Source organism: Galleria mellonella, unplaced genomic scaffold (genome assembly GCF_026898425.1).
Source record: "Galleria mellonella isolate WM207_F2 unplaced genomic scaffold, CSIRO_AGI_GalMel_v1 utg515, whole genome shotgun sequence".
In the NCBI taxonomy this organism is placed as follows: Eukaryota; Metazoa; Arthropoda; class Insecta; order Lepidoptera; family Pyralidae; genus Galleria; species Galleria mellonella.
This window is the reverse complement of record NW_026442107.1, coordinates 321796-349541: the sequence shown is the minus strand read 5'-3', so window position 1 is coordinate 349541 and position 27746 is coordinate 321796. Positions and strand designations below refer to the sequence as shown.

Here is a 27746-nt window from a genome sequence, read left to right as displayed (position 1 = left end):
CAAGATATACTCATGAATGTTTAAATTGTACAGGAATTGAATTAAAGATTACTGGAAAATAAACCGCTATCCTACCAAAGTCGTCTAAAAATCTCGTTGTCCATGCATGTTTTTTTTTAATGGGTGAGAATAAATTGGCTGGCGGAGCACCAGTAAGGAATGATAGGAGAGGATGAAGCAGGTCAGCCCCTCTTGACGAATTTAACAATAATATTTCCAGAGATAACCGCGTGGAGGTCGACCTGAAAGGGTATATTGCTAGCAATGGAACTGTTAGACCCCATTACTAACAATCTCTTTTCCCCCTTATCTGTACTTAACGTACACAATATATTTGCATTGTAGTTGAAGCATGTTTTTAGAATTTTTACTATGACCGGTATATAATTTAAAGCGAGGAAAAATAAAGGGAGAGATCAAAAACAGCAGATCACAAAGGTGAATGTACTTTACACAAGTATAAAAAATATTACTACATAACTATAACTATTTCGGCAAGTATAGTACATTTATATATTACTTTGTATATACAAAGTAAGAGATAAAATTCTGACACGTAAAATCAAGATAATAAGAAACGAGATTTCATACTGCTCAGTTGTTTTTTTCCTCTACTTCACGTTCAATCTGTTTTACCAACGGAATCACGTTACAATTACATGATTGGCAATGCCACATACAGTGGCATTTTACTATCTAAAAATTATACATTTATAAGTACTATTTCGATTATCATTAATAACATTATTAGACAAAATCATATATTAATAAGTACTGTTTACTACTTATTGAAATCGAAAAAATCATTAATAGGACAATAATGACCAATTATTATGTAATAATATATAATAAAATTTTAATATAAGCAAAAAGAATAAATATTTTATTATAAGTTAAGCCCAAAACTTCGCCCAACGTGGGGCTCGAACCCACGACCCTGAGATTAAGAGTCTCATGCTCTACCGACTGAGCTAGCCAGGCTTATGATGGGGCTGTGAAATTTATAACTACTTACTTTTGTTATATTTTATATAAAAATAATACTGTTTTCTTTATTAAAGCGATCTTATTATAAACACAGCTTTCTATCTCATTTGCATTAATGTGTTGACAATGACTCCAAACATAGTTTCAATGTCAATCTCATCGTATCTAATTATTATATAGATAATATTATTCATATAAGTGGCGTATATACGATTAGATAAAAAGAAAACTGAATTATACTAGTGGATTACGACACAGGATATTTAAAGAATATTATTATTTTTATGACAATGAAAATCAATGTGACGTCATTGTGACGTTGATTGACAATTGAAGATGATATATTAAATATTACCTATTGATTAATATAGGTTTGGAACAGTTGGAATAAAAATTATGTAGTTAAATAATCGACTCATAGTTATGAGATTGAATTCACATGATTCACTTTTCGAGTAATAACGGATAAGTTCAAAAGTTTTTTTCCCAAAAAAATTACTTAATTGTGAAAACGTTAAAAAGTAATATGGGCCTAGCCTTACATTTTTTTTAATTTGTATTTTTTATAGTAATCGTGCAAAATACAATTCGAAATATGAATCTGTTAACACTAGTTGCGCACGCGCCGCGTTCCTTACCCGAACCGGTCGCGTGCTCGCGAAAGCTACTCAATGTGCTTTCTTTATTTCATCGCCTCATTGTGAAAACAGTTCTCAAAGGAAAGAAGGTGCTGTCATATCATTGTAGATATCGATGAATCATTGAAATTAAAAAGAAGCTAAAGAAAGAAGGAAATAGAGGTTCCATTAAACAGTTGACATACGGATCTATCAATAAATAAGTTTTTTATGCTACTTAGAATGGCAAACAAGCTGACGGCCCACCTGACGGAAAATGGTAACCGTCGCCTATAGACATGAAACATAACAGTGTATACTGTCTCGCCCATGCGTTGCCATTCCTAAGGATTTAGGTGTTATTTCTCTGTACCCTGTAAATTTACTGAAATATCCCACCCTTCAAACCGAAACACAGCTATGCAAACAACTGCTTCACGGTAGAAAAACGAATGGGACAGAGGTGCCCGAGCAAACGACCTTTGTACAAAGACTCAACATAAAAAAATTTACAAAGTAAACGTATACAGATGATGTAAAAAATTATCTGCCAATATCGTAAATCCTTTGGATTAAAAAGGAATAATTTAAAATGGTTTAACGAAGATGTTACATAAAGAATAAATAAATATAAAAGCATATAAAAGAAGAATAAAAATAAAAGCACTTCCTCTTTTTCTTAACTAAATAACAAATGTCTTATAAATATATCCAGGAAGGCACGTTTACACAGTAAAGCACCAAGGAGATTCATGCTCTGAATTAATTATTATTATTATTATTTTACCTATTAAATTGCAAAATTTTTCTCAGAAAACTATCCTGTTGACGTATATATATACATCATCATCATATATATCATCCTGTATACATATATTTTAATAAGCTGATTTTTTTTTATTTAAAAAAAAAGTAAAAGATACAACAAACAAATCGTCGTAAACGCAAACGCGTAAACTACACTGAGATCTAAGCTAAGCAAACCTAAACATGAATAATCTTAACGTAACCTAACTTAGCATACGTGGGGGGAAGGGATTCTTAGTAATGGGGATCTAACAGCTTCATTCGACAGGTCGAACTCCACGCGGTTCCCCCTGGAAACGATCGTGGTGAATTCTTGTGGATTTCGTCACGATGGGCTAACTGACTTGCTTTCATCCTCACCTATCATCTATCACTGGTGCCCCGCCAGCGTATACCAATAGCGCAGGCGGAGTTGCCATTCCATTTTCACCCATTTAAAAGAAAACCAGCGTAAGGGTTCAATTCGATAAAGAATCATTAAAGATTGGCGAAGTTGTCATTCCATTTTCACCAATTTAAAAGAAAAACCAGCAAAAGAGTTTAATTCGTTAAAGAATCATTAAAGATTGCCCTTTTTAAAAAAAATCCACTTTGATTCTGGCAAAATCATTTATTTTGATTTCAAATCAAAACTACTAACCTGATTTTCATACAATTTCAATATAATCAATCTGTTAGTATATAATTTCAGATAAAAATAATTTTTCAAATCGTTTTAGAATTGACGGAGTTATAAGGTAAGAAACAAAAAAAAATACAACCTCCTTGGTTCTCAACCAAAGAGGTTCTTTTTAACCCTTAAATACTTGAAGTTTCAAATTTGATACTGGGGTTATAAATCGCATTGGGCGCCTACAATCGATTTTATTTTAATATTTGGCTGTTTACATGTTACCAATTTTTCTTTCAAAATAAATATATAAAAATATCGTTTTGTTTTTTTTACTATTTTTCCCCATTAGTAAACATAGTAAAGGGTACACTTATATATTTTTTAATTTGATTAAAAAAATCAGTCTTTTAAGGGTTAAAGTCGGTTGAAAAGTTTAACTCTCGGTGTAGCGCTTAACGCAGTAGTAACGTAATAGTTTACACAGTGACCGTGACATCCACGATGACTCACGCGCATATGCTATCGACATCATGTTCACTACGACAGGCAGGTCTGTCCTGCCACATCTGTCCTTATACAAGGCCACCCGAATATGTCCTTTCGTACTTGTATCCGCTTTTAAACTTGTTACTCTTACTTGATTGCCATGCATATTATATATATATATATATATATATATATATATACATCGAAACAGCAGACCTATTTTTATGAAACATTTCCATCCAGATTTCATATAGGTATATATATGTTCTTACTAATAAAATATAATATAATGGGAAATATTTAAAAAAAATCTTTTAGAGGGTTCTTAAAACCAATATATAGTATGTTACTATTTATATACTGTTGGTTGGTAGGCGATAATGAAAGCAGGTCAGTTAACCCATCCTGACGAATTCAACAAACAATTAATCACGACGATTTCCAGGGGTAACCGCGTGGAGATCGACCTTATAAGGTAAATTGCTAGTAATAGCGCTGTTTGACCCAATTACTAATAATCCCCCCCCCCTCACACGCGACCCGTCTAGTTTAATATTGCTTCGCAATGTTGGCAAATATAGATTTCAGTTACATAAGTTTCTATTGCTGTTGCTTGGCACATAGCGTCTCAGATACTTTTAGGTCTTACTGAATAATTTATTGCAATATTAGGTCTTATCACCACACTGTAAAGAATAAAATAGTTGTATAATGCCTTTAGGATGTTCCAAACGATGGATTTTTTTTTATTCAACTTAGAATAGAAAACTAGCTGACGGCTCACCTGATCGAAAGTGGTAACCGTCGCCTATAGACATAAGCAGTACCATGCACATAACATACTGTTTCGCTCATGATATCCTCCATGCGTTGTCATTCCTGAGGACTCAACTGTTATTCCTCTGTACCCTGTCAATTAACTGCCATATCCCACCCTTCAAACCGAAACACAATCATGCAAACACAACTGTTTTACTGTAGAAACACGAATGGTACAGAGGTGTCTAAGCAAACGACTTTTGTACAAAATCTTTCTCTGGTAAATCTCCGCATCTGTAATCTACAATAAAAATGATATCTCCACACCCTTTCCCGTTGGTGTTGTAAGAGCCAACTAAGGAAACTTGATAGTCGAAGAATGAGCAACAGTTTCCTTCTTAAAATCAATCACCAAAATCTACGGTTGCACATCCGCCTGCCAAGCGTGGCATCTACTGGCAGAACCCTTCCAAGGGGAAGTCTAAGTTGAACAGTGGACAGTTAATGGCTATATCACCATCATCAACACCATATATTACTTAGAGAAACTATATTATTTAATTATATATAATTATATACGATTTATATCTCGGTAAGCGATTAAGGTAAGCCTATAATTATTTCCATTAATGTAGTAGGTGGATGTTTTTGAGTAACATCGTCTAATTCGTGCAAACGCGCCCAATTGCTATAAAATAAGTTTCACGTGCCAAAACAAAATGATGAGGCGATTACGTATCATTACGGCTGTGGCGTGCGGGGTTAGCAGTTCCCACGGAAAGCGGAGCACTTTCACCATTATTTTATTGTCCCAAAGTTACAATGTTTCTTAGTCTAAATTAAAGCTTTGGAAAACAAGTGGAATTTGCTAAATAATAAAATAGCTACTTAACGTGCTGCAAAGGAAGTAAAGGATTTTTGGTAATGGGGTTTAATAGCCCCATTACTAGCAATATACCCAATCAGGTCGACCTTCACGCGGCTTCTCCTGGAAACTCGTGGCTAATTCTTGCAGAATTCATCCTGCCTGCTTTCATCCTGACGTATCACCTCTCACTGGTAGCCAGCTAGCATATACCTCACCAGAGAGAAACTGTACAAAAGTCGTTTACTTGGGCACCTCTATACCATTCGTGTTTCTACCGTGAAGCAGTTGTGTTTGCATGGCTGTGTTTCGGTTTGACGGATGAGATAAGGGAATTAATTTACAAGGTACAGAGGAATAATACCTGTGTCCTCAGGAATGGCATCGTATGACTTATGTATTTATTACATTACATAGTCATAAACAAAATTAGATGAATTAAGAACTTTCTTTATTCTTTATTGTACACAAACACAATGTTAAGAACAATTAATTTTATACGTAATATACAAAGGCTATAAACTTTCTTCTTTTGTCAAATACGAATAAACATTTAATTTTATTTAAATAAATTATATACGTTTATACATAAATTATATACATTTTGTGTCTGCCTACTCCAATGGGAGATAGGCGTGACGGATATGTGTGTAGGTATGTATGTATACATTTTGTCTATAGGTACGTGACATCACCGGCATTGAAGATTGTAATAATTATAAGAAACGTTTCAAATCATCTGTGACCTCACTGGTGCGGTGATCACTTTGTATTATTATTGGTACACTCCTCGCAAAAATTAAGGGAACATAAAAATTTTTGAAATTTTTGGGTGATTTTCAACAGGCTGTATTTCAGTGAAAAATAATCGTACAGGAAATTTAAAAAAAGGGTTTTGAAGCTTGATCTAGTTTTCAGATTTTTTGGTGAAAAAAATTTTTGAGCTCCGGTTTCCATGCAATTCTTAAACAAAGCTGAAAATAATTTTTTTCTAAATTTTCTAGGTTTCGTTTTTCACTCTATGGGCATGGAAAAATTTTTTCGAGCTACTCCATTGTATAGGTCTCTTAGCGTGTTTATTCAGCTTCAAAAATCGCTTTGGATGGCTCAATTACGACCATTTGTCTCCGAGATATCGAACTTTGAATGCAAAAGCATCCTTTTCCATTCAACTGCTAATATCTCTGGAACTACTGGTCGCACAGCAAGCGGGCGCCGAGTTTCTTTATCTGCATAAAATTTTCTTGATTTTTTTCGATTTTTTTTTTTTTGATAATGAATTTTTAAAAAACAAAAAATTGAGTAAAAAGTGAAAAACAAATGAAATTATTGATTTTTGAATGGATTAGGGTGAGTTTAAGGGACAAAAACCTTGTTCCCTTATTTTTTCCAAAATTTCAATCAATTGGTCCGGGAAAAACCGTTGAACTGATCGCTCCAGGGATTTAGGGGGTTCTTTAAGGAACAATAGACTGTAAAATTTTCCTCAAACCTTAGCTTTCCCGCCCATATTAGCGAAGATACAGCCAAGTAACCAAAAAAGAGAAAAAGTCACTTTTTTCCACTTTTTTCAATTCAATGTTAGAGGTGGAAAAAAATTTTTTCTTCACTAACTCTTGACTGTGCTTAATTGGAAATTTTATGCAGATAAAGAAACTCGGCGCCCGCTTGCTGTGCGACCAGTAGTTCCAGAGATATTAGCAGTTGAATGGAAAAGGATGCTTTTGCATTCAAAGTTCGATATCTCGGAGACAAATGGTCGTAATTTAGCCATCCAAAGCGATTTTTGAAGCTGAATAAACACGCTAAGAGACCTATACAATGGAGTAGCTCGAAAAAATTTTTCCATGCCCATAGAGTGAAAAACGAAACCTAGAAAATTTAGAAAAAAATTATTTTTAGCTTTGTTTAAGAATTGCATGGAAACCGGAGCTCAAAAAATTTTTTCACCAAAAAATCTGAAAACTAGAGTTTTCAAGCTTCAAAACCCTTTTTTTAAATTTCCTGTACGATTATTTTTCACTGAAATACAGCCTGTTGAAAATCACCCAAAAATTTCAAAAATTTTTATGTTCCCTTAATTTTTGCGAGGAGTGTATATTCAAAGATTCAGACTCGATACTTATTGCGATTGTGACATTGATTCGATTTCAAAATCGTTTGCTTATATAAATTAAGATTGTGTTTCAAATAAAACCGACTTCAATTCTGTTGTTAAAATCGGTTATTTTGATTTAAAATTTAAACTACTTAATGGATTTTTATAAAATTACTATAGCACCAATCTATATTTATATCCTTTTAGATAAAAAAATAATTTTGCAAATCGGTTTATAACTATTATAAGGTAACAAACATAACAAAATAAATACAACAAAATTGAGCCTCCTTCTTTTTGGAGTCGATTGTAATTGGTAATCTTCAAGCAGCCTGTAAGATTCTCGATTGATTTGTATTTTATTTGTGTATATGTTTCGTGATTTCTTAGTAAATTCTGAACCGATTCCGATCTTTTTTTTTTGCAATCGATTTTTTGTTCCCCTATTGATCTCATATTAATTTTGAGATGATGGAAACTGCTATTTTATAATGAACCAACTCCTGCTGCTTGCTTCGGAGCCAATAAATGTAAATTAATTTAGTACGATTGAAATCCAGCTCACCTTATGAATTCACTATCAATCATCTTCTATATATATATATATAATCCCTGTTTTATATTTTTACAATTTTTAAGTTACGCTTATTAAGGTAGTAGTAGAATTGGTAATGGTAGAGAATGCTACTAACATTAAACCCGCTTTTTGTACCATATTATCATTTGGTCAATAAAGTAATTAAAGTAAATAAATTGAAGGCCCTTTTGAACGGAGAAAAAAATCAAGTTGCTCTCTTTATTTATTAAAAAGTGAGAGTGTTAGCTCCATCGTAACTTATTTAATTCATCATTACATCACACTGTTATACCTAATGATATAAACACAAACATCAGCATTCACCGTTCAGGCATTAGTCAACAAATTCCTAATTAAAATAGTCGTTTGCATTAATTATGGACGAAACTACCAACAACCCAATTGGGACGAACAAAATCGAAGTTTACGTTTCAGTTCCCATTAATTAATTCGATTACCATAAATTTGAAAGGATTCTCTTTTCAAATCCAAGTGAAACTCCGAAGACTAATAAAAATATCTAAATCTATCTGTCATAACGTATTAAATATTTATCACAGCCATATCGACATTCCAAATTAGTTATAAAAAGATATGGTGTACCATACCATGGTGCTTAAAAATTAGACGTTATCTATAATCCTTACTAATATTATAAAGTGAAAGTGAGTTTGTTTGTTTATTACCTTATAACGCCTTAACGACTTAACAAATCACAATGAAATATACATACTATATGGAACTGAGTTCTTTTTATACAACTTAGAATGGCAAACGAGCTGACGGCTCACCTGATGGAAAGTGGTAACTGTCGTCTATAGACATGAGCGGTACCATAGACATAACAGAGTACACCGTTTCGCCCATGATACCCCCCATGCGTTATTCCTGAGGACACAGATGTTATTCCTCTATACCCTGTAAATTCACTACCATCCTACATATATCACCCTTCAATCCGAAACACAGCCATGCAAACACAACTGCTTCACGGTAGAAACACGAATGGAGCAGAGGTACCCAAGCAAACGACTTTTGTACAAAATCTCCCTCTGGTGAGTAGGCTATAGGCTACTTTTGGTCCCGCTCATGCGGACGAAGTTGCGGGTAAAAGCTAATCTTATATATATCCAAAAACTGGGATTTTCAATTCAGCTATTTTTTATGCTGTGATTACATCACCAATTTTGAAATTCTAAAACGATTTTAATAGTTCTTTATGCAATGAAATAGGATTTACCGTTATGTTTTGTATAGAACTTGTCTTTGAATCTGTTTTATATCTGCAAATTGCAAATGAACTATTTTCATATATAACCATTATATTAATTAAAACGGCCCCATACTCTGAATTGACGTCATATTGATCTGTTCCGGCAAAAAATCAATTGAATGGCACGATACGGCCGTTAACAAAATTGAATGAATTAATTTAAATTTGGCATAACTATGGCATACCAACATCATGAGAAAAATAAGTTTAATATTATTTAATATTCTAATATATGTATATATTCATGAAACATTTAATTGGATGTACTACAAAGAATTATTGATTATACCGAACGCATATAGAATTATAATAAAATAACAAAGTTGAATAAGGACAAATATGCTTGCTGTTTTTATATGGTAGAAATCAAATCTATACTTAATATACACATTTGATTATCAGTAACAAAAAAATACTATGATCCATTGATGTATCTTAGCTTAATACTAAGGAATTCACATTGGGGGGAAAGGGATTGTTAGCAATGGAGTTTAACAGCCCCATTGCTAGCAATATGCCCTGTCAGGTCAACCTCCACGTGGTTCCCCCGGGAAACCATCGTGAACAATTCTCGTTGAATTCGTCACGATGGGCTAATTGACCTGTTTCATCCTCATCTATCATCTTTCATTGGTGCCCCGCCGGTGTATACCGATAGCGCGGGTGGGGTTACTATTTCATTATCACCTATAATAAAAAAAAATACCAAGGGATATAATACTAAAGATTCTAGACCTGTACAGACGGGCATACCCATGAATACAAACCTTTGTTCTGTACGGGAAACTTTCGTTCGTATTTTTTTTTTCGTAAGATTATCAATCAAAACTCAAATTAAGGTAGTTGTTCACTAAACAAAATTAGACAAGAAATACTAGATGGCGCTGGAATCGCCACTTGTGGTTTTTGTCGATTATTTTGTAATTAAAGATAATTTGAAGTAAAATTTCTACATTGGTCATTGGTCTTTTATTATTATATATGAATGTCAAGTGACAGATAATACGTGATCTTTTCCTGAATGATTTTATGACCCACACAATTGCGATGTTTCTTGCTGATATGTTTTTTTACAAAGTTGTACAATACAATAGAATAAAGACAAAAAAAATACGATAAATTATTATTATCTCGGCAAAAATAAATAAAATCACTTGCCGAAATAAAAATTTCGCCTCAAACTATCTTTAATTGCAAAAACCACAAGCCTCGATTCTAACGCCATCTAGTATTTTGTGTCCAATTCTGTTTAGGCACCGACCACCTTAATGTTGTGATGTATTTATATTTACTCTGGTAAAAAAAAAATCACTTTTGACAATGGTTTTGTTGTACAAGGAACTTAGATTACATAGATAAAGCATCCTACCTCAAAAACGGATCAACTTTTTGTCAGCTAATTTTCAAATTTGACAACTAATTTGTTTCTATCAGTGTTCTATATACTTACGCATATAATGTATCTTGACTTGAGTGTTTATGCATTAAAAACCTGTAGAAATTATAAAACAAAATAAATATAGAAGTTATAAAGGAATCACTTATAACTATTTATCACGCAAAATTGTATGAAAAAGTTGACCCGTTTTTCTCGAAGCATTTCTATGGAGACACTCTATCTATATAATCTAAGGTCTGGAATTATTAAAAATTAATTATTCATTGTGAATGTTCTCTTTTATTAATTACATGACCCAAAAACATCTTAAATGTATGTAACAAATTAACGATGACCAAAATAAATGTGAACTGTAATCAAAATATGTATGAAGTCTATTATTGGCTTGACAAAGGTCAGAGGCCATTGTGCCAGAGTAGAAAGCGCAAAGGGCCAACACAGAAACTTACCTAGATTGCTTTCACAATGTACTTACCACCTACCTATTCTATTATACATATACATACATATTACATTTTTAAGCGACTTTGGAAAAAAGGCTCTTTATTCTAATCATCATCATCTTAGCCATCATCTGTCCAATGCTGAACATAGGTCTTCCCCATAATGGGGGTTTTGGCAGTAATTGTCACGCTTGCTAGGCGGATTGGCAACCGCAGTTAGGATTTAGTGATGTTTTAAGAGGGACGCTATTGCTCATCCCTCGACCATTATGTAAAATGTGAATTTGTATTCACACAATTAAACTTAAAAATGTAAAATAATAATAAAATTATTTAAAAGACTATCAGATGGCAATTGTGAGTAGCTTTGACGTGGTCTAGTGTTTTGAGTAGTCATGCTCACTAAAATGTCCTTATGACACTCTAGGGAAAATAAAAGGTGGCCCACGTGACCGTGACCACACGGCATTTTGCATATAATAACATGAAATACATATGTTACGAAACATATGGAAATATGACTTTTGAATAAGGAAATACAAAAACAGCTCTCCTAGATACCCTGCCAGTTGGCAGTGATTACAAAGAATTTTTTTATCTTTATATAATTTTTAAGGTCTTGTTTTTTGATATTTATAGTACGTAGATGTAAGGTGTGTATATAATATGTAAATAGATTATATAAATAAAGTTTAATATATATATTCAGTACATATGTAACTATAATACGTAATCATTGCAATAACATTTTGAGAGTTTGTAGATACAAATATTCAAATGTTATTTTCACTAAAGAAATCAGAAAAAGTTTTTCTGGGCGCTGGGCCCCTTACAGTGGGGGCCCCAAGGCAGTTGCCTACACTGCCTAATGGATAATCCGGCACTGGACGTCAATATCAGTGTAATAACTTTAACCTGGTCACAAACCTGTTTTGAGAAAGTCATAAAATAATAATAATTATAATACAAAACATCTATAAATAGAGTTTATTGTAATTTTTACCTCAAAATGTCTGTTATAAGGCTCTATATATCTTTTCAATGTAATAAATTGACACCCACATCTAAACGGACCTTCGTTACCGTTATTTTTATGATAATATAATGTAAGTGTGTCTAAAATGACCACAAGATACTGAATTATATATTTGAATATAATAAAGTGCCAAATTGTTATTACCTTGATTCATATTTTATCATATTCATATAAAAAATAATTAAATACAGATATACTGTTATAAATGATTAGTTTTTTTTTATTACTGTTCCCGCGTTAGTATGAAAAGTTGCTACATTAAAAAAATAAAATAATTTTATACTAGTTGGTAGTAATGTTATGTAACTAAACTAAAGCAATTTCAACCTACTTCAAATATAAGATGTTCTTAATTCGGTTGTGTTTTTTTATGCGTGTTACCTCATAACTAACATAAGAGATTTTTTTTTTATTTGAAAAGATTTACTAACATATTGGTCCCATAGACATTTTATCAGTTTAGTCTTTCCTTCATCTGCCACATGTAGTTATTTCTCTGTCTAAGAAAGGTCTACGTTTATCTTGGTCGGTTTTACAGACAAAGAAAACTCTAAGTGTCATGTCGAATAGGGAGGTAAAAAATATGATCTGGAATAGAACTAGCTGGAAGAGAATAAATGAATTAGTTACCCCAACAAAAGGAAACTCTTAAAAAGAAAAAAAAATGTATTTAAATCAAAGTAACTGATTTTGTCACAATTGAAGTCGCGTTTTTTTTTTTTGTGGGCACAATTTAATTATTTTATAGTAATTTTTCATTCTTTTATATATATATTAAGTTAATAGAGAGTTTGTTATGATGGCGAGGTATAGATACCGAACTGTGTGTTCAATATTTCAACCATTAATTCACACTTCCACAATGGAGCATAGGTCTTCCCCAGAAACTACCAAGGCGACGATCCTTCCTCCCTAGCATTGATGTAGATTATTTTCCATGGGGACCTGGCCTTTTATAGATACGTCATCGGTACTCTCAGAGATGTTTTTGGCATACCAAAAAGTTCTTCTTTTATCCGGGGACAGGTAAGGCTCACCTGGCTCGAGATTAGCCCACTGCTAACAATATACTTTATCAGGTCGACCTCAACGCGGATTTCTCTAGAAACTATCGTGGTTAATTCGTGACTATCGTGACTAACTGCCCTGACTTTATCCTCGCCTACAATCATTCACTAGTACCTCGACAGCATATACCTACTGATAGCGCAGACTTTACGATGCCATCTGCAACCATTAAAAAAATAAGCATGTGAAAAAAACGGTACGCCGGACATTGCTGTCTCGTGCACACACGACAGCGATAACGTATCTATCGATTGCCACTTGCCCTGCAACATATTTGAGGTCATTGCCCCATCTAGTATATGGGGTCCTCCTACATTTGCGTTACACGTGACGAAGTAACTGTTCCAATTTTTGCCTACGCAACCCTAAAAACAAATGACAATGCTAATAATAAGAACTCTTCTATCCAATGTAAATTATGATACTACCCACAACTCATTTAGCATACACTTTCAATTTTACAAAACAAATCTATGCGTGGGCGCACGCTTGAATGTCTCTGTTTAGATAGTGTAATATTTATCCATATCTTTAGTGTCTGGTGTTTATTTGAAAACACTTTCTTATAATATTTGACCTTAAAGATTCGCCCCACGCGATGAGTTTCCATTTTCGGATCTTGGTTCCGAGAGAATGTAGTCCACATTTTCAACCGACTTAAAAAAAGGCGGCTCATAACTCCGAGAGTGCGGGGGGGGGCGGATTTGGAGTTAGTAATGAGGACTACCAGTCCCATTGCTAGTGTGGTATAACACCTCCTACTATCATAGTCTTTTTATCATCTAAGCGATCTGTCATTAATAACTTATGTCACGATTACATTAACATTAAACGATTTACATCTATTCTATGTTTTAATATTACGGAAAGTTGGGAACAATTAACTGTCATAGCGCGAAAATCCATATCCCCAGTAATATACGACCGAAGGCATTCCGGCCGCGACCAGTTCCTCTCGCATTACAAGAACAAGTCAATGAGGAGCTTTTATACGTGAGGGGGTCTTAGAACAAATAGACACCATGGCAACGCCGATTGATCACCCATAGTTATTGCGATAAAATCAAATGGAAACGTACGCATCTGTGCTGATTTCAAAACAATCAATCAATACGTACAAGTAGATGATTACCCACTACCGAGATTTGAAGAAATTACCTTAGCAGGAGGACAATTATTCACTAAAATAGACCTTAAAGATGCCTATCTCCAACTATTGGTACATCCAGAGTCTAGAAGGTACTTAACCATCTCAACACACAAAGGTTACTTCCAGTATAAACGATTACCCTTTGGTATATCTTTTGCACCAGCAGTTTTCCAAAGAATCATGCACCAAATCCTAAGTGGGTTGGATGGAGTTGTATGCTACCTCGATTACATATTAATTACAGCTGGTACTCGTCAAGAACACATAAAACGAGTCAGAACAGTATTACAAAGGCTACAAGAAGCAGGTATCAAAAGTAAAATTTCCAAATGTTCTTGGTTACAGGAAAGTGTGACTTTTCTCGGTCATAAAATTGACAAAAATGGGTTACATCCAACATCAGAACGAGTTGAAGCCATCAAGAAGATGCCTACTCCAACCAACGTAGCTGAATTACGATCCTTTTTGGGTTCTATTACGTATTATGGTAGATTTATTGATAATTTACATGTTAGATTTTGTATCGCCACTTAAAAAAGAATCAAAAGTGGGAGTGGACCATCGAGGACATTCTGAAAAACACTCTGACATCGAATATATATATGATGAGAGTAAACCAATCTACGTCAGCAGTGACGCTTCCGATAGATTGGAGTGTGTGTCATAAAATAGACAATACAATGCGACCCGTCGCTTTTGCTTCCAGAACATTATCTGAAACGGAACGTAGATACTCAACAATCGATAAAGAAGCATTAGGTATTGTCTACTCAGTAATAAAGTTCCACCAATATCTCTATGGTCGGAAATTTACTCTTTTAACGGATCACAAACCTCTCGAACGTATTTTTAGCCAAGATAGAGAGACACCTAAAATTGCAAGCAATCGCCTCCTTAGATGGGCCATGATTCTGAATAGTTACGAATATACTATTAACTACCATTCAGCCAAGGAAAATAGCCCAGCTGATGTATTATCAAGACTGCCACTACCTAATTGTGATACAACAATAGAAGAACGAATAGGTTTGCCGAAATTTTCACATCTCCTACACCTTAGACTAAGTAACATACCTGTAACAAAACATGAGCTCAGAAAAGAAACACGTAGCGATACAAACCTTAATAAAATTAAACAATATCTAACGAACCACTGGCCAGAAAAGAAAGAACTATCAAACGATATGCATACATATTACGAAAAAGAGAACAAATGTCATTTGAAGATGGAATAATTTTGTGGAATGGAAGATTATGTATACCCAAGAAGTTACAGCCTGCTATGCTTGAAATGTTACACGACGGACATAACGGCGTCAATGCTATGCAGTCACTAGCGAGACTGCATGTTTATTGGCCAAACATAGACAAAGACATCCAGAATTTCTTAAAACGGTGCACACTCTGTCAAGCTTCAAGGAGTAATACTAATGCTGCGCCAGTGTATCCTTGGGGAGTACCACCAGAACCGTGGTATAGGTTACATATAGATTTTGCGGGCCCATTTTTTGGATATATGTGGCTCATAGTAATAGACGCCTATACAAAATGGCTAGAGATTATACCAATGAAATCAACAACATCGAGATCAACAATATCTCATCTAGATACTATATTCGCAACATTTGGCGTGCCCAAATATATCGTTACCGATAATGGTCCTCAATTTATATCTGACGAGTTTAAAACTCACTGTCAAAATATTGGTATAACACACATTAGAACGACCCCATACCACCCTAGAACAAATGGATTAGCAGAACGTGCTGTTCGTACATTTAAAGAACGTTTGTTAGCTTCGGACAAGAGTATCGATTTGCATGAACGACTTAGCAGGATCCTTCAAGCTTATAGGAACACAACCCGTCGATCAACAAACCGAACTCCTTTTGAAGCAATGTTTGGAAGGCCAATGCGTACTACCTTCGATTTATTAAAACCAAACATACAAGACGACTTAGAACGGATGAGGCTGTATAAAGAAATAAGACCAACACAGAAGGTAGTCGTTCCGCCAACATACAAACACGGAGATAAAGTTTGGGTAAATAAACCCACAGGGAAGGGATCTGATGCAGGTATAATAATAAAATGCAACGGACCATACTCCTATGAGGTACAGTTTTCGAACGGAGTCCAACAACGCAAACATTCCGATCATTTACGCCCAAGACTATCTAGCAGTCAAGATGGCATTCCAGCATATACTCACTATCAACGAATCACAGATAGAGAAGCTCGACTACAACATAGTGGTGATTGTGGAAGACAATCATCACCAGTACCCTCTACCAGCAGGCAACACCCTGAAGGTTCAACACCACATGATGGTATTTTTGTTGCCACCTCAGCATCGAGAAACGATGAAATTACCCCTACTGATCCGCGGCCACAGTTATTACGTCGCTCACTACGCCAGCGGAAAATACCAGCACGTTACGGTTTCTAAAAACTGTATTTCCATTGGGGGGGAGTAATGTGGTATAACACCTCCTACTATCATAGTCTTTTTATCATCTAAGCGATCTGTCATTAATAACTTATGTCACGATTACATTAACATTAAACGATTTACATCTATTCTATGTTTTAATATTATATTGTTATTACAACAGCTAGCAATATACCCTGTCAGGTCGACCTCCACGTGGTTCCTCCTGGAAACCATCGTGCTGGATTGATTAGAGAATTTTTTTTTCTAAAAGGCTATACTTATTGTTTGGTCCCATAGAAATTTTATTGAAATAATTTAGTTTTTAAATCAAAATGACTGGTTTTGTCACAATTGAATTCGGTTTATTTTTGCGGGACACAAAAATCTTTAATAATTGATGAAACAAGCTACTTACTATATCACCACGTCAGGCACATGAGGTTTCTATTTATGAGCCAAAAATGCAATGGAATGGATGAAATGGATTAAAAAGGTGATAAGTGAGGAAGAAATCGACCTGATTTGGTTGGCCTATTGTTACGAATTCACCAGGAAATAATCACGGTAGTTTGATAGGGAGACCAAGCGGCATTGATGGCCTCTTCGTTGCCACATGAGACTTGGTATAAGGTATTTTACGAATATTTCTACTCTAGAAATGTTATCACTCTAAGTCATTCTTTTGCTTTATGTCTATAAACGACAGTTACCACATCCCATCAGGTGAATCGTCTTCTTGTTTATCATTCCAAGTTATAGAAAGCATTATTTTATCATACAATTACATTACTTATTCATTACACTTCAGTAAATACGAGTATAACCGTGTTTACAAAATAATTTCAATTTGTATTTAATTATTTGAAACGGTGTGTCCCAGTGTTATCTATTTTGTTTAAACTTCACACTTGAATAAATAGATATGAATAGGTATTTCCTCGTTGTAAAAAATTTCCTTTTGAATTGTGACCTAGTACTAAAATTGTCTTCGTATATAATTCCATATTGGCCGTGTGTTCCCGGCATAGAATAGGCCACCCGTTCGTTTCCCATGGGTGCCTTAAGAGCCGACTAAAAGAGAGCGAGGAATGGACAGCAGCGTCCCTCTTAAAACATCACTAAAGGTGCCAACTCACCTGCCAAGCGTGGCAACTACTGGCATAACTCCCCTTCTAGAGAATACTTATGTTTAGCAATGGACAGTAAGTAAAATATTAGTTTTAAAGACATAAGGGTTTTTTTTGATGGGTGAAAATGGCGAGGTAACCCCACCTGCGCTAACGGGATACGCTAGCGGAGCACCAATGAAGGGTGATAGATGAGAATGAAAACAGGCCAGTTAGCCCATCATGATGAATTCGTCAGGAATTAACCATGATAGTTTCCAGGGGGTACCGCGAGGATGTCGACCTGGTTGGGTATATTGCTAGCAATGGAATTCTCAGTCTCCATTACTAACAATCCCTTTCCCCCCAGACTTAAGGGTTTAAAGAATAAATTGAATGAAAAAGCCTCAGAATCGACCCGTATGTTTACTTATAACTTTAAACTTTACAAACGTTTAATGGAATGGGCATTCCAATTAACGTTACCATTATCATGGTAATATCAGCAGTTCAGTTAGTACCAGGGGTTGATAATAGAAGTACTTATGTGCTACTGTTTCGTTATCAGTGTAACGCACGTGTGGACCCACGACTCATACAAACTCACTTCACAAACATGTCATTTTATTGTTTTTTATTCAATAATAAAAAAATGGAGGTTTTCAATTCGGTTGTATTGTTTTATTATCGTTGCTTCATAGTTCCGTCATTTATAAACCGATTTGGGAAATTCTTTTTTTATTGAAATACTAGCTGACTCGGCAAACGTTGTTTTACCACATACATTATTTCGAATATTTAAAAAATTTTGTAAAAAAAATAAAAAAAAAATTTAGGGGTGCGTCACCCTTATTATTGAGGGGTATAAAAAATAGATGTTGGTCGATTCTCAGACCTATCCAATATGCATACAAAATTTCATAAAAATCGGTGAAGCCGTTTCGGAGGAGTTTGGCAACAAACACTGCGACACGAGAATTTTATATACTAGATTATATTTTTTTAGATTAGATCCCATAGATGTTTTATCAAAATCGATTCAACAGTTTAGTTTTTAAATCAAAATAACTGGTTTTGTCACAGTTGAAGTCGGTTTTTTTTTTGGGACACAATCTTTAATTATGTTTTATAAATACCGTTAACGACCATTAAGTTCCTTCAGTCGCCCCTACGACACCCACGGGAAAAGGACAGGTGACCTATTCTATGCCGAAATCACACGACAATGTTCCCGTGATATTAACTAGAACAAAAATTCATGCAACAAAGCACGTGCAAAAGTATTTCATAGAGAATACAGGTATCGTACATAATGACGCATTTGTTTTGTTTTATTACGTAAATCTAGTGTTTATTTCGTTTCCTTGCGTTCGTAAAATTGCTGACTGAATAAAAATTGAAATAAAATTTGAGCCTCTACGGCCAAAGGTCTTCATTGTATTAATAATGATTTAAGCATTTTTTTTATTATTAGAATTAACAGTATTTTGCACTTTGGACTGTAAATAAACACTGGTCAAGTGCGAGTGCAGCTCACATACCAACACTGATATTCCGTACAGAAATCTATAAATAAGATTTATTTATTAATTTATAAAATTATATTTATATAAATATGTAGAATGAAATTAATATTAAGTTTAATTTATATTAAGAGTTTATTATTTTTCAAAGACCATATTAAGTAATTACTTATTTATCGCTTTACCCTTTATTTTCAACATCTTTATTTTAGCTTTTTATCAAATTTTTCATTGTTTCTTATTATAATATATATATATTTTTATTATTTTCTTTACGGATCTGCAATACCTAAAATAAATTGATAGCATTAATGTAAAACAACAGACGGACGAACGGACGTTTTGCATCATAAGGGTTTCTTATTACATTTTTAGTGCGGAACCCTAAAAAATACTACAATGCACTGCGTCCAATTTTTACTTGGAACGAAATTACCTTGCTATTATAATTATTTACTAGTCATAATATCTTTAAAAGACTTTAAAACAAGAAGCTCCTCTTAATTTTTTTTTTATTTTGTGTGTGTGTAAATTACGCGATTTCTTCCTCAATTGTAATTTGTTTTTACATGACTGCAAAAAAGAAAAAGGTAATCAATTTCTTTTAATAAAAGTTTACTCCTATATTGGTAGCGTGTTAATTTTGTGACGATTGAATTCACAGTACATTTTGTGGAACAAATATCAATTATTATTGAAAGTTACCTTATATTATATAAAATTATAAACCGAATTTAGTCTTTATTATTTTATAGTGGGGTACTTTTTTTACGTTTGAAATTTTTATTCTAAACGGTCATGAAACAAATCATAGACCAGTATAAAAAATATATGGTTGTAAAGTGATTGTTAAATATGTTTTAATTCGGGTAGTAAACTGTAAATTAAATTCTAATGAACAACCTTTACGAAGACTTTTTCATGTATTTAATATATCTATAGAGACCAAAATTTATTTCTTGATCATTCGATCCGCCAAAATCTTTCTTTATATCTCCTCAAATTGTTGTTTCCTGCAGTGTTCCAAAAATTTTTTTTCAGTCCTGCTTTTTTATTATTACAAACTAACCTTTTTTTTTAGTACTCGTACTCTTATATTAGCTACATGTTATTTTATCGTATAGTTGCTTGAAACAGTTCCTAGTTTGATAATGGATCCAACCCGTGACCTTATTATCAAGTAGCGATACCCTTAAACACTGATTTACTCACTCTCATTAGAGAAGCCCAATCATTTATCAAAGTCAGTCATTGCGCGACAGTTATTTCCTCACATATATCCGGCCAGTCTATAATATTTGATTTCAAGTTTCCGTTATATAAATCTAACTGAGTTCACGGCTCCATATTGTAAAGAATTTACGAAGTTCATTATCCATTCTAACTATTCATTGCTCTCAATTATTAGTATTCAACATGTTCTTTTTTTAATTACAGATGGATAGCAGCTCAGAAGCAATGGAGTTGAGGCGGGAGCTCGACGCTGTTAGGAGTGCGCTCCAACAGCAGTCGGAGTCCGTCCTCAAGCAAAGGCATCAGCTAGTAGAAGCTGGACAGGCTCTCGCCGCTCGTGACAAGCAAGCAGTACAAGAACGACGGTTGAGGCAAGATCAACTAGCGCTAGTCCTCCGTTCGCTTGTTTTACTAGAATCAAGATTGACCCGAGAACAGAGACAAATTCATGTTGCGCTCCAACAGAAAGAGAAAATAATCAAGTCGCAGCAAGAAGAGATTATCAAGCTCAAAGCTCGCAAATCTTACTGCAGTAACTGTCAACAGCTCCTCGGTTTCACAAGCGAACAAACCAATATTGAGACTGATCCAGAATTCCAGAGCCTTGAGAGCACCGATTCGAGATTTCAAAATACATTTATAAGAAGCTGTAGTTATCGTGAAAGAAATTCTCCACCGGTTTTCCAAAAAAATACTAGGCTAAGTAAAAGCTTTCAATTGCCGAAGAATGATATCGTATACGGTAATACTAGTTCCAGTGAAGAAGGGAACAATGGGACTGTCGCAAGCAAAGGTACGTTTATCAAAAACAAACAAGCTTTTGTCAGACGTGACGTATTCAGACGATCGAGAAAATATTCCGGAAGAAAAAATAATATACAAAAAAGTTACAATCAAGCTAATAATAGTAGTAGTGCCGAAGAATGCGTTGGTATGAGTTATCATGTTAATCACGAAGATAATGATATGACTGCTAATCAAATTGCTAAATACATAAGAAGAGCATCACAAAAGATTGATCAAATAATAGGAGAGGCAAATAAAAAAGAACAAGAAAATACAGCAAGCGATTCAGATAAAACATATTCAACCAAAAAGGAGCAATTGCACGGGATTAAGAGACAAGCTTCTGATGAAATAAAAGCAAATCGACAACTTTTCCTTAATAATGTTCTGAATGAAGAAGCAAATGAAAAACCTTGGTACTGCAATGTAAGTGATCCTGAGCAAGATACAGATTGTCTACAACACCAAAGAGGTCTATCGAATAATCCTAAATCAAAATCCACCGACGATCTCTTAGGTACAGATTTTAAAAGAAACATGTCTAATATACATCCCTTATCTACTAAAAACGAAGTATTGTGTAATAATATGCTGAAAAATAATTCATCTGAGAAATATAGTTCTAACTTTGATGATAAAAATAATAATACTATGGAGTCCAGTATATGTAAACAAAGTAACGAGATAAACGAAAATTGGTATGCGAGCACTAGTGACGCTGATGATAGCCCTACCAATGAAATATATAAAAATAATCCAGTACTAGAATGTGTTAATCAAATACTCCTACAAAACTCATTAGATGATAGTAGCAATGACAATTCTAAGTCTAGTGAAATTGCGAGCCCGAAATCATCGACTAAACGTGTACAGTTTTCTACATTGAACAGCATAACATACGACGATAAACTGCGAACTAATGGTAACAGTCATACGTTACCTCGTTCTGACAAAAGGGCAAATAAAATCGTTAAGTTCAGCTTAGAAACTGCCTCTGAGCACAGTTATGAAGTACCGAACACAGCTCAAGGATTTCAATATGAAATACAAAGTATTTATAGCAATGAATATGAGCCCATTATTACTAAATCCACTGAATCCAAGCCTGTGCCATCAATAAGACCTGTATTATCTAATGATAAGCCCAACGTTCCTAAAATAAGAGGCTCGATTGTAAAAAATATTGCGGCAAATATAGAAAGTCGGAGTAACAATATAGAAAATAATGACAATGATCTGGGGTCTATGAAAATCTTCAATAAAAGAAAAGTGCCACGTACTCCTCCTGCACTGCCGCCTAAACCAAAGAACTTATCAGCTAAATGGAAAGCTGAAAATACTGTCAGACCATCGACAGAACCGTTAGACTCTGAAGCCGTTGCGGCTAATCAACGGGTTGCAGATGTTAAGATGAGAAAAGTAGGACAAGTAGCGACTGTTAATAGTATAGAACCGGACTACTGCTCCATTTCCGAGATAAATGTTCCAGTAGTCAGTAATGGTAAAAGGGAGTTGCTACTTACACAGCCAACGGTTGAAATACACAATGAACAATACCCGATACACACAATCAATCAAAGAAACAGTGTGGCTAAAGTCGTGTCCTTGCCACGTATACAAAATAAAATCAGCGACAAAGATATTCCAAAACTTCCGCAAGTTACTGAAATTATCATTCCAGATGACGAAGATAAGCCAAATGAAGAACAAAATCATCAATTTCAACATACTACCGACAGTTACTTGACTAACTTTAGTATACATCCTCTGCAACCAAAATTGGACCCTCGTGCTTCAATACAAATGGGAAACACAGTGTCTTCTATACTATCTGAAATTAACAAGGGAGGCAAAAGTGGCAATAAGCAAATTAATCTAACAGAACTGGATCATCAATTCAATCATGTACCCGAAAAATCACAGACTAGTAATGCAGAATTACATAAAGCAGAATATTTCGACGAGATAGATAAGTTTGATTTGTCGCAGAACTTTGAAGAATTTAAAATAGATGATGAACTCGGCAGCATTGTCGCGGAAGAATATCGTATTAGCTCCGGAAGCAGCGATGGTTCCATGTCAGACGTGGTAACCGAACATATACTTACCGTTGTACCTGATAAAGACAGTCAGCATAATGCTACAAGCACTCATGCTGAAAATAAAAAAAGCGATACCTTTCTTGAAAACAATGAAAGTGGATTGAACAAAGGTTTGACGAAAAATGGTAAGCTATCCAATAAACCTGATCTCCTATCTAACATAGAGAATTTAGAGACTGAATCGGTAAGGAATTCTGATATAGAGTCGAGTAATTCCTCTGGAAGTAACAGTGGTTCATACAACACAGTCAAATGTGAACCTAGAATGATTCTGAATAACAATAACCCAGAATTGAACGCAAATAAAGGAAAAGGACCGTTTGATTTCTTCCTTGAGTCTTCTGGTCTTAGTTCTAAGTCAATTTTCACGCCTACTAAGAATCAAGGCATTAGGCCGCCTCGACCTCCGAGTGCCAATCACAAAAACGTGTTGAAACCTAAAGACATTAAGATGCGAGTTAAAAATCCCGTAGCAACGAACAAAATCAACGAAAAGCCTATGTTGACAGCTATTAAGTATTTTGAACCTTATGTTTAAGTCCAGTAATATAATAATTATTATATTGTTTATTTTTTAATTTATTTATTGTAAAAATGAACTTGCCTGCATAATATTAATGTGAAATGTGTAATTTATATTCTTTGTAAATATTATAGATATCTATATCTAGTTATTTTTTAATTAAAAAATATTTTAACTATTCATATATGGTTTCACTTACAAATTCTTTACGAATACCAGCAAAATAATCCTACTAATAATATAAATGTGAAAGTGGTAAAGATATTCTAAACATGTATTTGTATGTTTGTTACTAAATCATACTTAAACAAGTTATAACCCTACTTAAAGCAGGGTGCTTTATGTACTAATTTACATAGGCAAAGCCACAGGAATGGACTACAATCATTGTTTTATTATTTCTAAGTCCATGTCGAAGAATAACAGTAAGATATTGTCAACATTATAAGAGAATAGAATTAATAATGAGTCAGCTATAGTCATAAAGAACTTTTATAAAAAGATATCCACAATCACTCTTTGGAATCAACTTCCAGCAGCAGTATTTTCGAACCGATACAACAATATAACCTTCAAGAAAAGAGCATATTCCTTTTTAAAAGGCCAACAGCACACCTGCAATGCCTTTAGTGTTGTGGGTGATCATGGGCGGCGGTAGTCACCACCAGGTGAGCCGCATGCTCGTTTGCCCCCTGTGTTGTAAAAAAAAATCCACTTTCTATCAAGTGGAATATATCACTCTATATATATGTATATATACATATATATAGTGAGAGGAAACTTTTATTTTTATATTTATCACAAAAAAATTAGGGTAATAAGAAGAATAAACACTAGTCTCTTGCTATAATGATGTATAGGTACTTACCCCAAATTTGTTATTTGTATTTCAAGTCAAAAATAAATTACTACATGTTAAATAAATTACTACATGCATGCATATAGGTTGTGATATATCGCTGGAACAATTCCAACATAATTATGTAGTATATTTTTTTAGTTATTAGCCTTACTTTTAATATTCTTGATAAATATCCATATATCAAGTAATACTTAATACTGCATTTCCAAAGACAAATAGATCAGAGGCATCACTTCTATATGTTTATTTTATACAACTTAGAATCGCAAACAAGCTGACGGCCCATCTGATGGAAAGTGGTAACCATCGCTTATACATGAGCAGTACTATGGACATAACAGAGTATACTGTTTCGCCCATGATACATCCCATTCGTTGCCATTCCTGAGGACTCAGATGTTATTCCTCCGTACCCAGTAAATTCACGCCATATCCCACCCTTCAAACCGAAACACAGTCATGCAAACACAACTATTGTAGAATATTGTAACATGAAGAGCTAAACTTGCAGTACCTACCCAATATTTCAATATTATAATTACCCAATATTTGCACCCTTTTCCTGTATGTTACTAGTTTTTTACTCACTATGTACACATGGATTTCAGAAAAAAATAACCCTTATACAATAGATCTCTTCTAGATTGTGTAAAAGCTACATCAGCTTTTAAATTAGCCCTTCAGAAATTAAATCACATCCAATTTGGTCCAATAATTTTAACAGAAAATTTCCAAAAATTATTGTTTTGGCACCTATTGCTCTTATTAAGACTCCTCATATTAATTTTTCTTAAATATCTCCTATATAAAGACCTCACCTAGTTACAATTTTATTATATGTATTAGTAAAATTAGAGTTATACAACCACAAAAAATGCTTTTCTTATTTACATATTATATTTTACAAGATAAAATACATACAAATATAATAATCTTTATTTTTTTTTTCTTTTTCTTCTTACTACTGTTATCATCTTTTTTCAAATCTTTCTTCTGCACCTGAAAGACCAGACATTTTTTTTAAATTAATAGGCTGTCAATAAAATGTGTATAATACACAATATATTAAAAATATTAAGAATATATATAACACAGAATATATATATATGGCACAGTAATATATATATAATATAGAAAGATTTTTAAGATTAATATAATAATGTGTGTGTATATATATATATATATAATACAGTAAGTAATAAGTCTTCTCCAACAACTAAATTATGGTTAAAAGTTTCATAAGTACATATATTTCAATATAATTACAGATTTAGCTTAAAGATTAAATAAAGATTTAATAGTTATTACATTAAAAATATTTTTGTTTTATTTTAATATTTTTAAAATAAACTTTATAAAAAAAGCTTTGTAATAATACCTCACATGATAGAAATGAAGAGATATTGTTACTCACAAGTAATTATTGGAGTATTAGACGACTAGCCGATGTATTGCCAATTACAATGAATATAAAATCATATTGAGTCCACCACTATTGTCATTGTTCCTGTTTCTTTTTAAATTTAAAAAAGAACCTACCTTTCCATATCCACTCAAAAAATGTCCAACGTCATTATTAGCCTTTTTTTTCTTGCCACTAGTCTTCAGTAAAGTCTTGGATACCATCAGTTGTTTCTCATCTTTCGCTTGCTGTTTCTCTTGCTTTCTCTTCTCCATTAACTCTTTGTAATTGATGTACTTCTGTTTAGGTGGTTTTGCACCTGTAATTGTAATTTTCAAACAAGTTTTAATGATAGTAATGGTATCAGGATACTAGTTTTTAATTTAAATATATCCTATGTGCCAGGGACATGAAATTTAATGTGCCTACATATTGAAGATTAAATGCTATATGTGTCTAAAACTTATTTTCATTTATTTGCGATTAAATCAAGGACTTCAATAACAACAAAAATAGATTCTGAGCGCCTATTGCACACTGTTCATTTTTATTGTGATATTAACTTACAAAATTAATAAAAGTTAACTAACCTAAACTCACTGCTAAGGCAATTTTTGCCTCCTCTTTTTTCGTCGAATCAAATCCAGACATGCCGAATTTAACCACTTCATGTCTTATTTTTTTCAGATCTAAATCTTTTTTGGACTTTTGGCCTAGATAGGTTTTCGTATCATTTTTTTCATTATCAATAGCAGTTTCTTTCTTTTTCGGTTTATGCGATTCAAACTTTACGAACTGAAAATTGTTTTCGGAGTTTTTCAGTGCTAACGCTGCTTTAGTGACGATAATTGACATTGTATTTGAAACTGTAATAAATTATTTAAAAGGCTAGTACATCTACTATACAAATCTTTAAATTGTGGATATATCAATATAAGACAAAAAAAAATAAAGAAAAGAACATTAATATAACCCCAAAAAATAGAAAAAATAGAAATTTTGATAGACTGTTACAGAGTACTTTTTAGGTCACTGTCAAACTGTCAAGTAGGTAGTGTCAAGTATAGATAAGTGAGGCTATATCACAGAAATTGCGCTATCCAATATCTCAGCTATACCTAGTAATAATAGAAAAATATGATTTTTACATTTCATTGCAATACTTACTTTTGTAAAAATTTTGATATAAATATACAAACTATATAAAACAGTACAATGTCGTCTCTTTCGAAATCAAGTGTATGCATTTTTCTTTATCAATTTGAAGGCTGCTGCTGAACATAAGCCTTCCCCAGTAGGAGAATTTACCAGTAGTTGCCACGTTTGGCAGGCTGGTTGGCAACAACAGTTCAGCTTTAATGATGTTTTAAAAGAGATGTTGCTATTCCACCCTCGCCCTTTTTTAGTCACCTCTTACGACACCCATGAGAAACGAAGGGGTGGTCCATTCTATGACGGGACCAACCCGGCGAATTTTTTAAAAATAATTTGGCACTTTCCAATTTCTATTTACATTAAACTGAAGTTTAAGTTAAATAGAAGTTTTGTTAATATAGTCTATAAATCAGAACTTAATCTCTGTATGACATAGATAATT

General features: G+C 33.6%; 2 protein-coding genes and 1 non-coding gene across 3 annotated transcripts in view; 1 reads left to right on the top strand and 2 right to left on the bottom strand.

Annotated features, from left to right (window-relative positions):
• Nucleotides 1-24065, top strand: part of LOC113522540 (uncharacterized) — a 69213-nt gene extending 45148 nt beyond the window's left edge. Inside the window, exon 3 of the mRNA XM_026908258.3 lies at nucleotides 20679-24065. Within this exon, the coding sequence (XP_026764059.2) occupies nucleotides 20679-23900 (3222 nt within the window). The 3' untranslated portion in view covers nucleotides 23901-24065. The remainder of the gene's footprint in view (nucleotides 1-20678) is intronic.
• On the bottom strand, nucleotides 909-981 carry Trnak-cuu (transfer RNA lysine (anticodon CUU)). Its single transcript has one exon. It is a non-coding gene; the product is annotated as a tRNA-Lys (tRNA).
• A 1533-nt stretch (nucleotides 24066-25598) lies between the features above and the next one.
• LOC113522839 (uncharacterized protein C1orf131) lies at nucleotides 25599-27131 on the bottom strand. Its single transcript, XM_026908676.3, has 3 exons — nucleotides 26740-27131; nucleotides 26287-26468; nucleotides 25599-25746 (listed from the first exon to the last, which is right to left on the bottom strand). Exons 1-3 carry the CDS (start codon nucleotides 27002-27004, stop codon nucleotides 25642-25644), a joined length of 552 nt encoding a protein of 183 aa, XP_026764477.2. The 5' UTR covers nucleotides 27005-27131; the 3' UTR covers nucleotides 25599-25641.
• Between the last annotated feature and the right edge of the window lie 615 nt (nucleotides 27132-27746).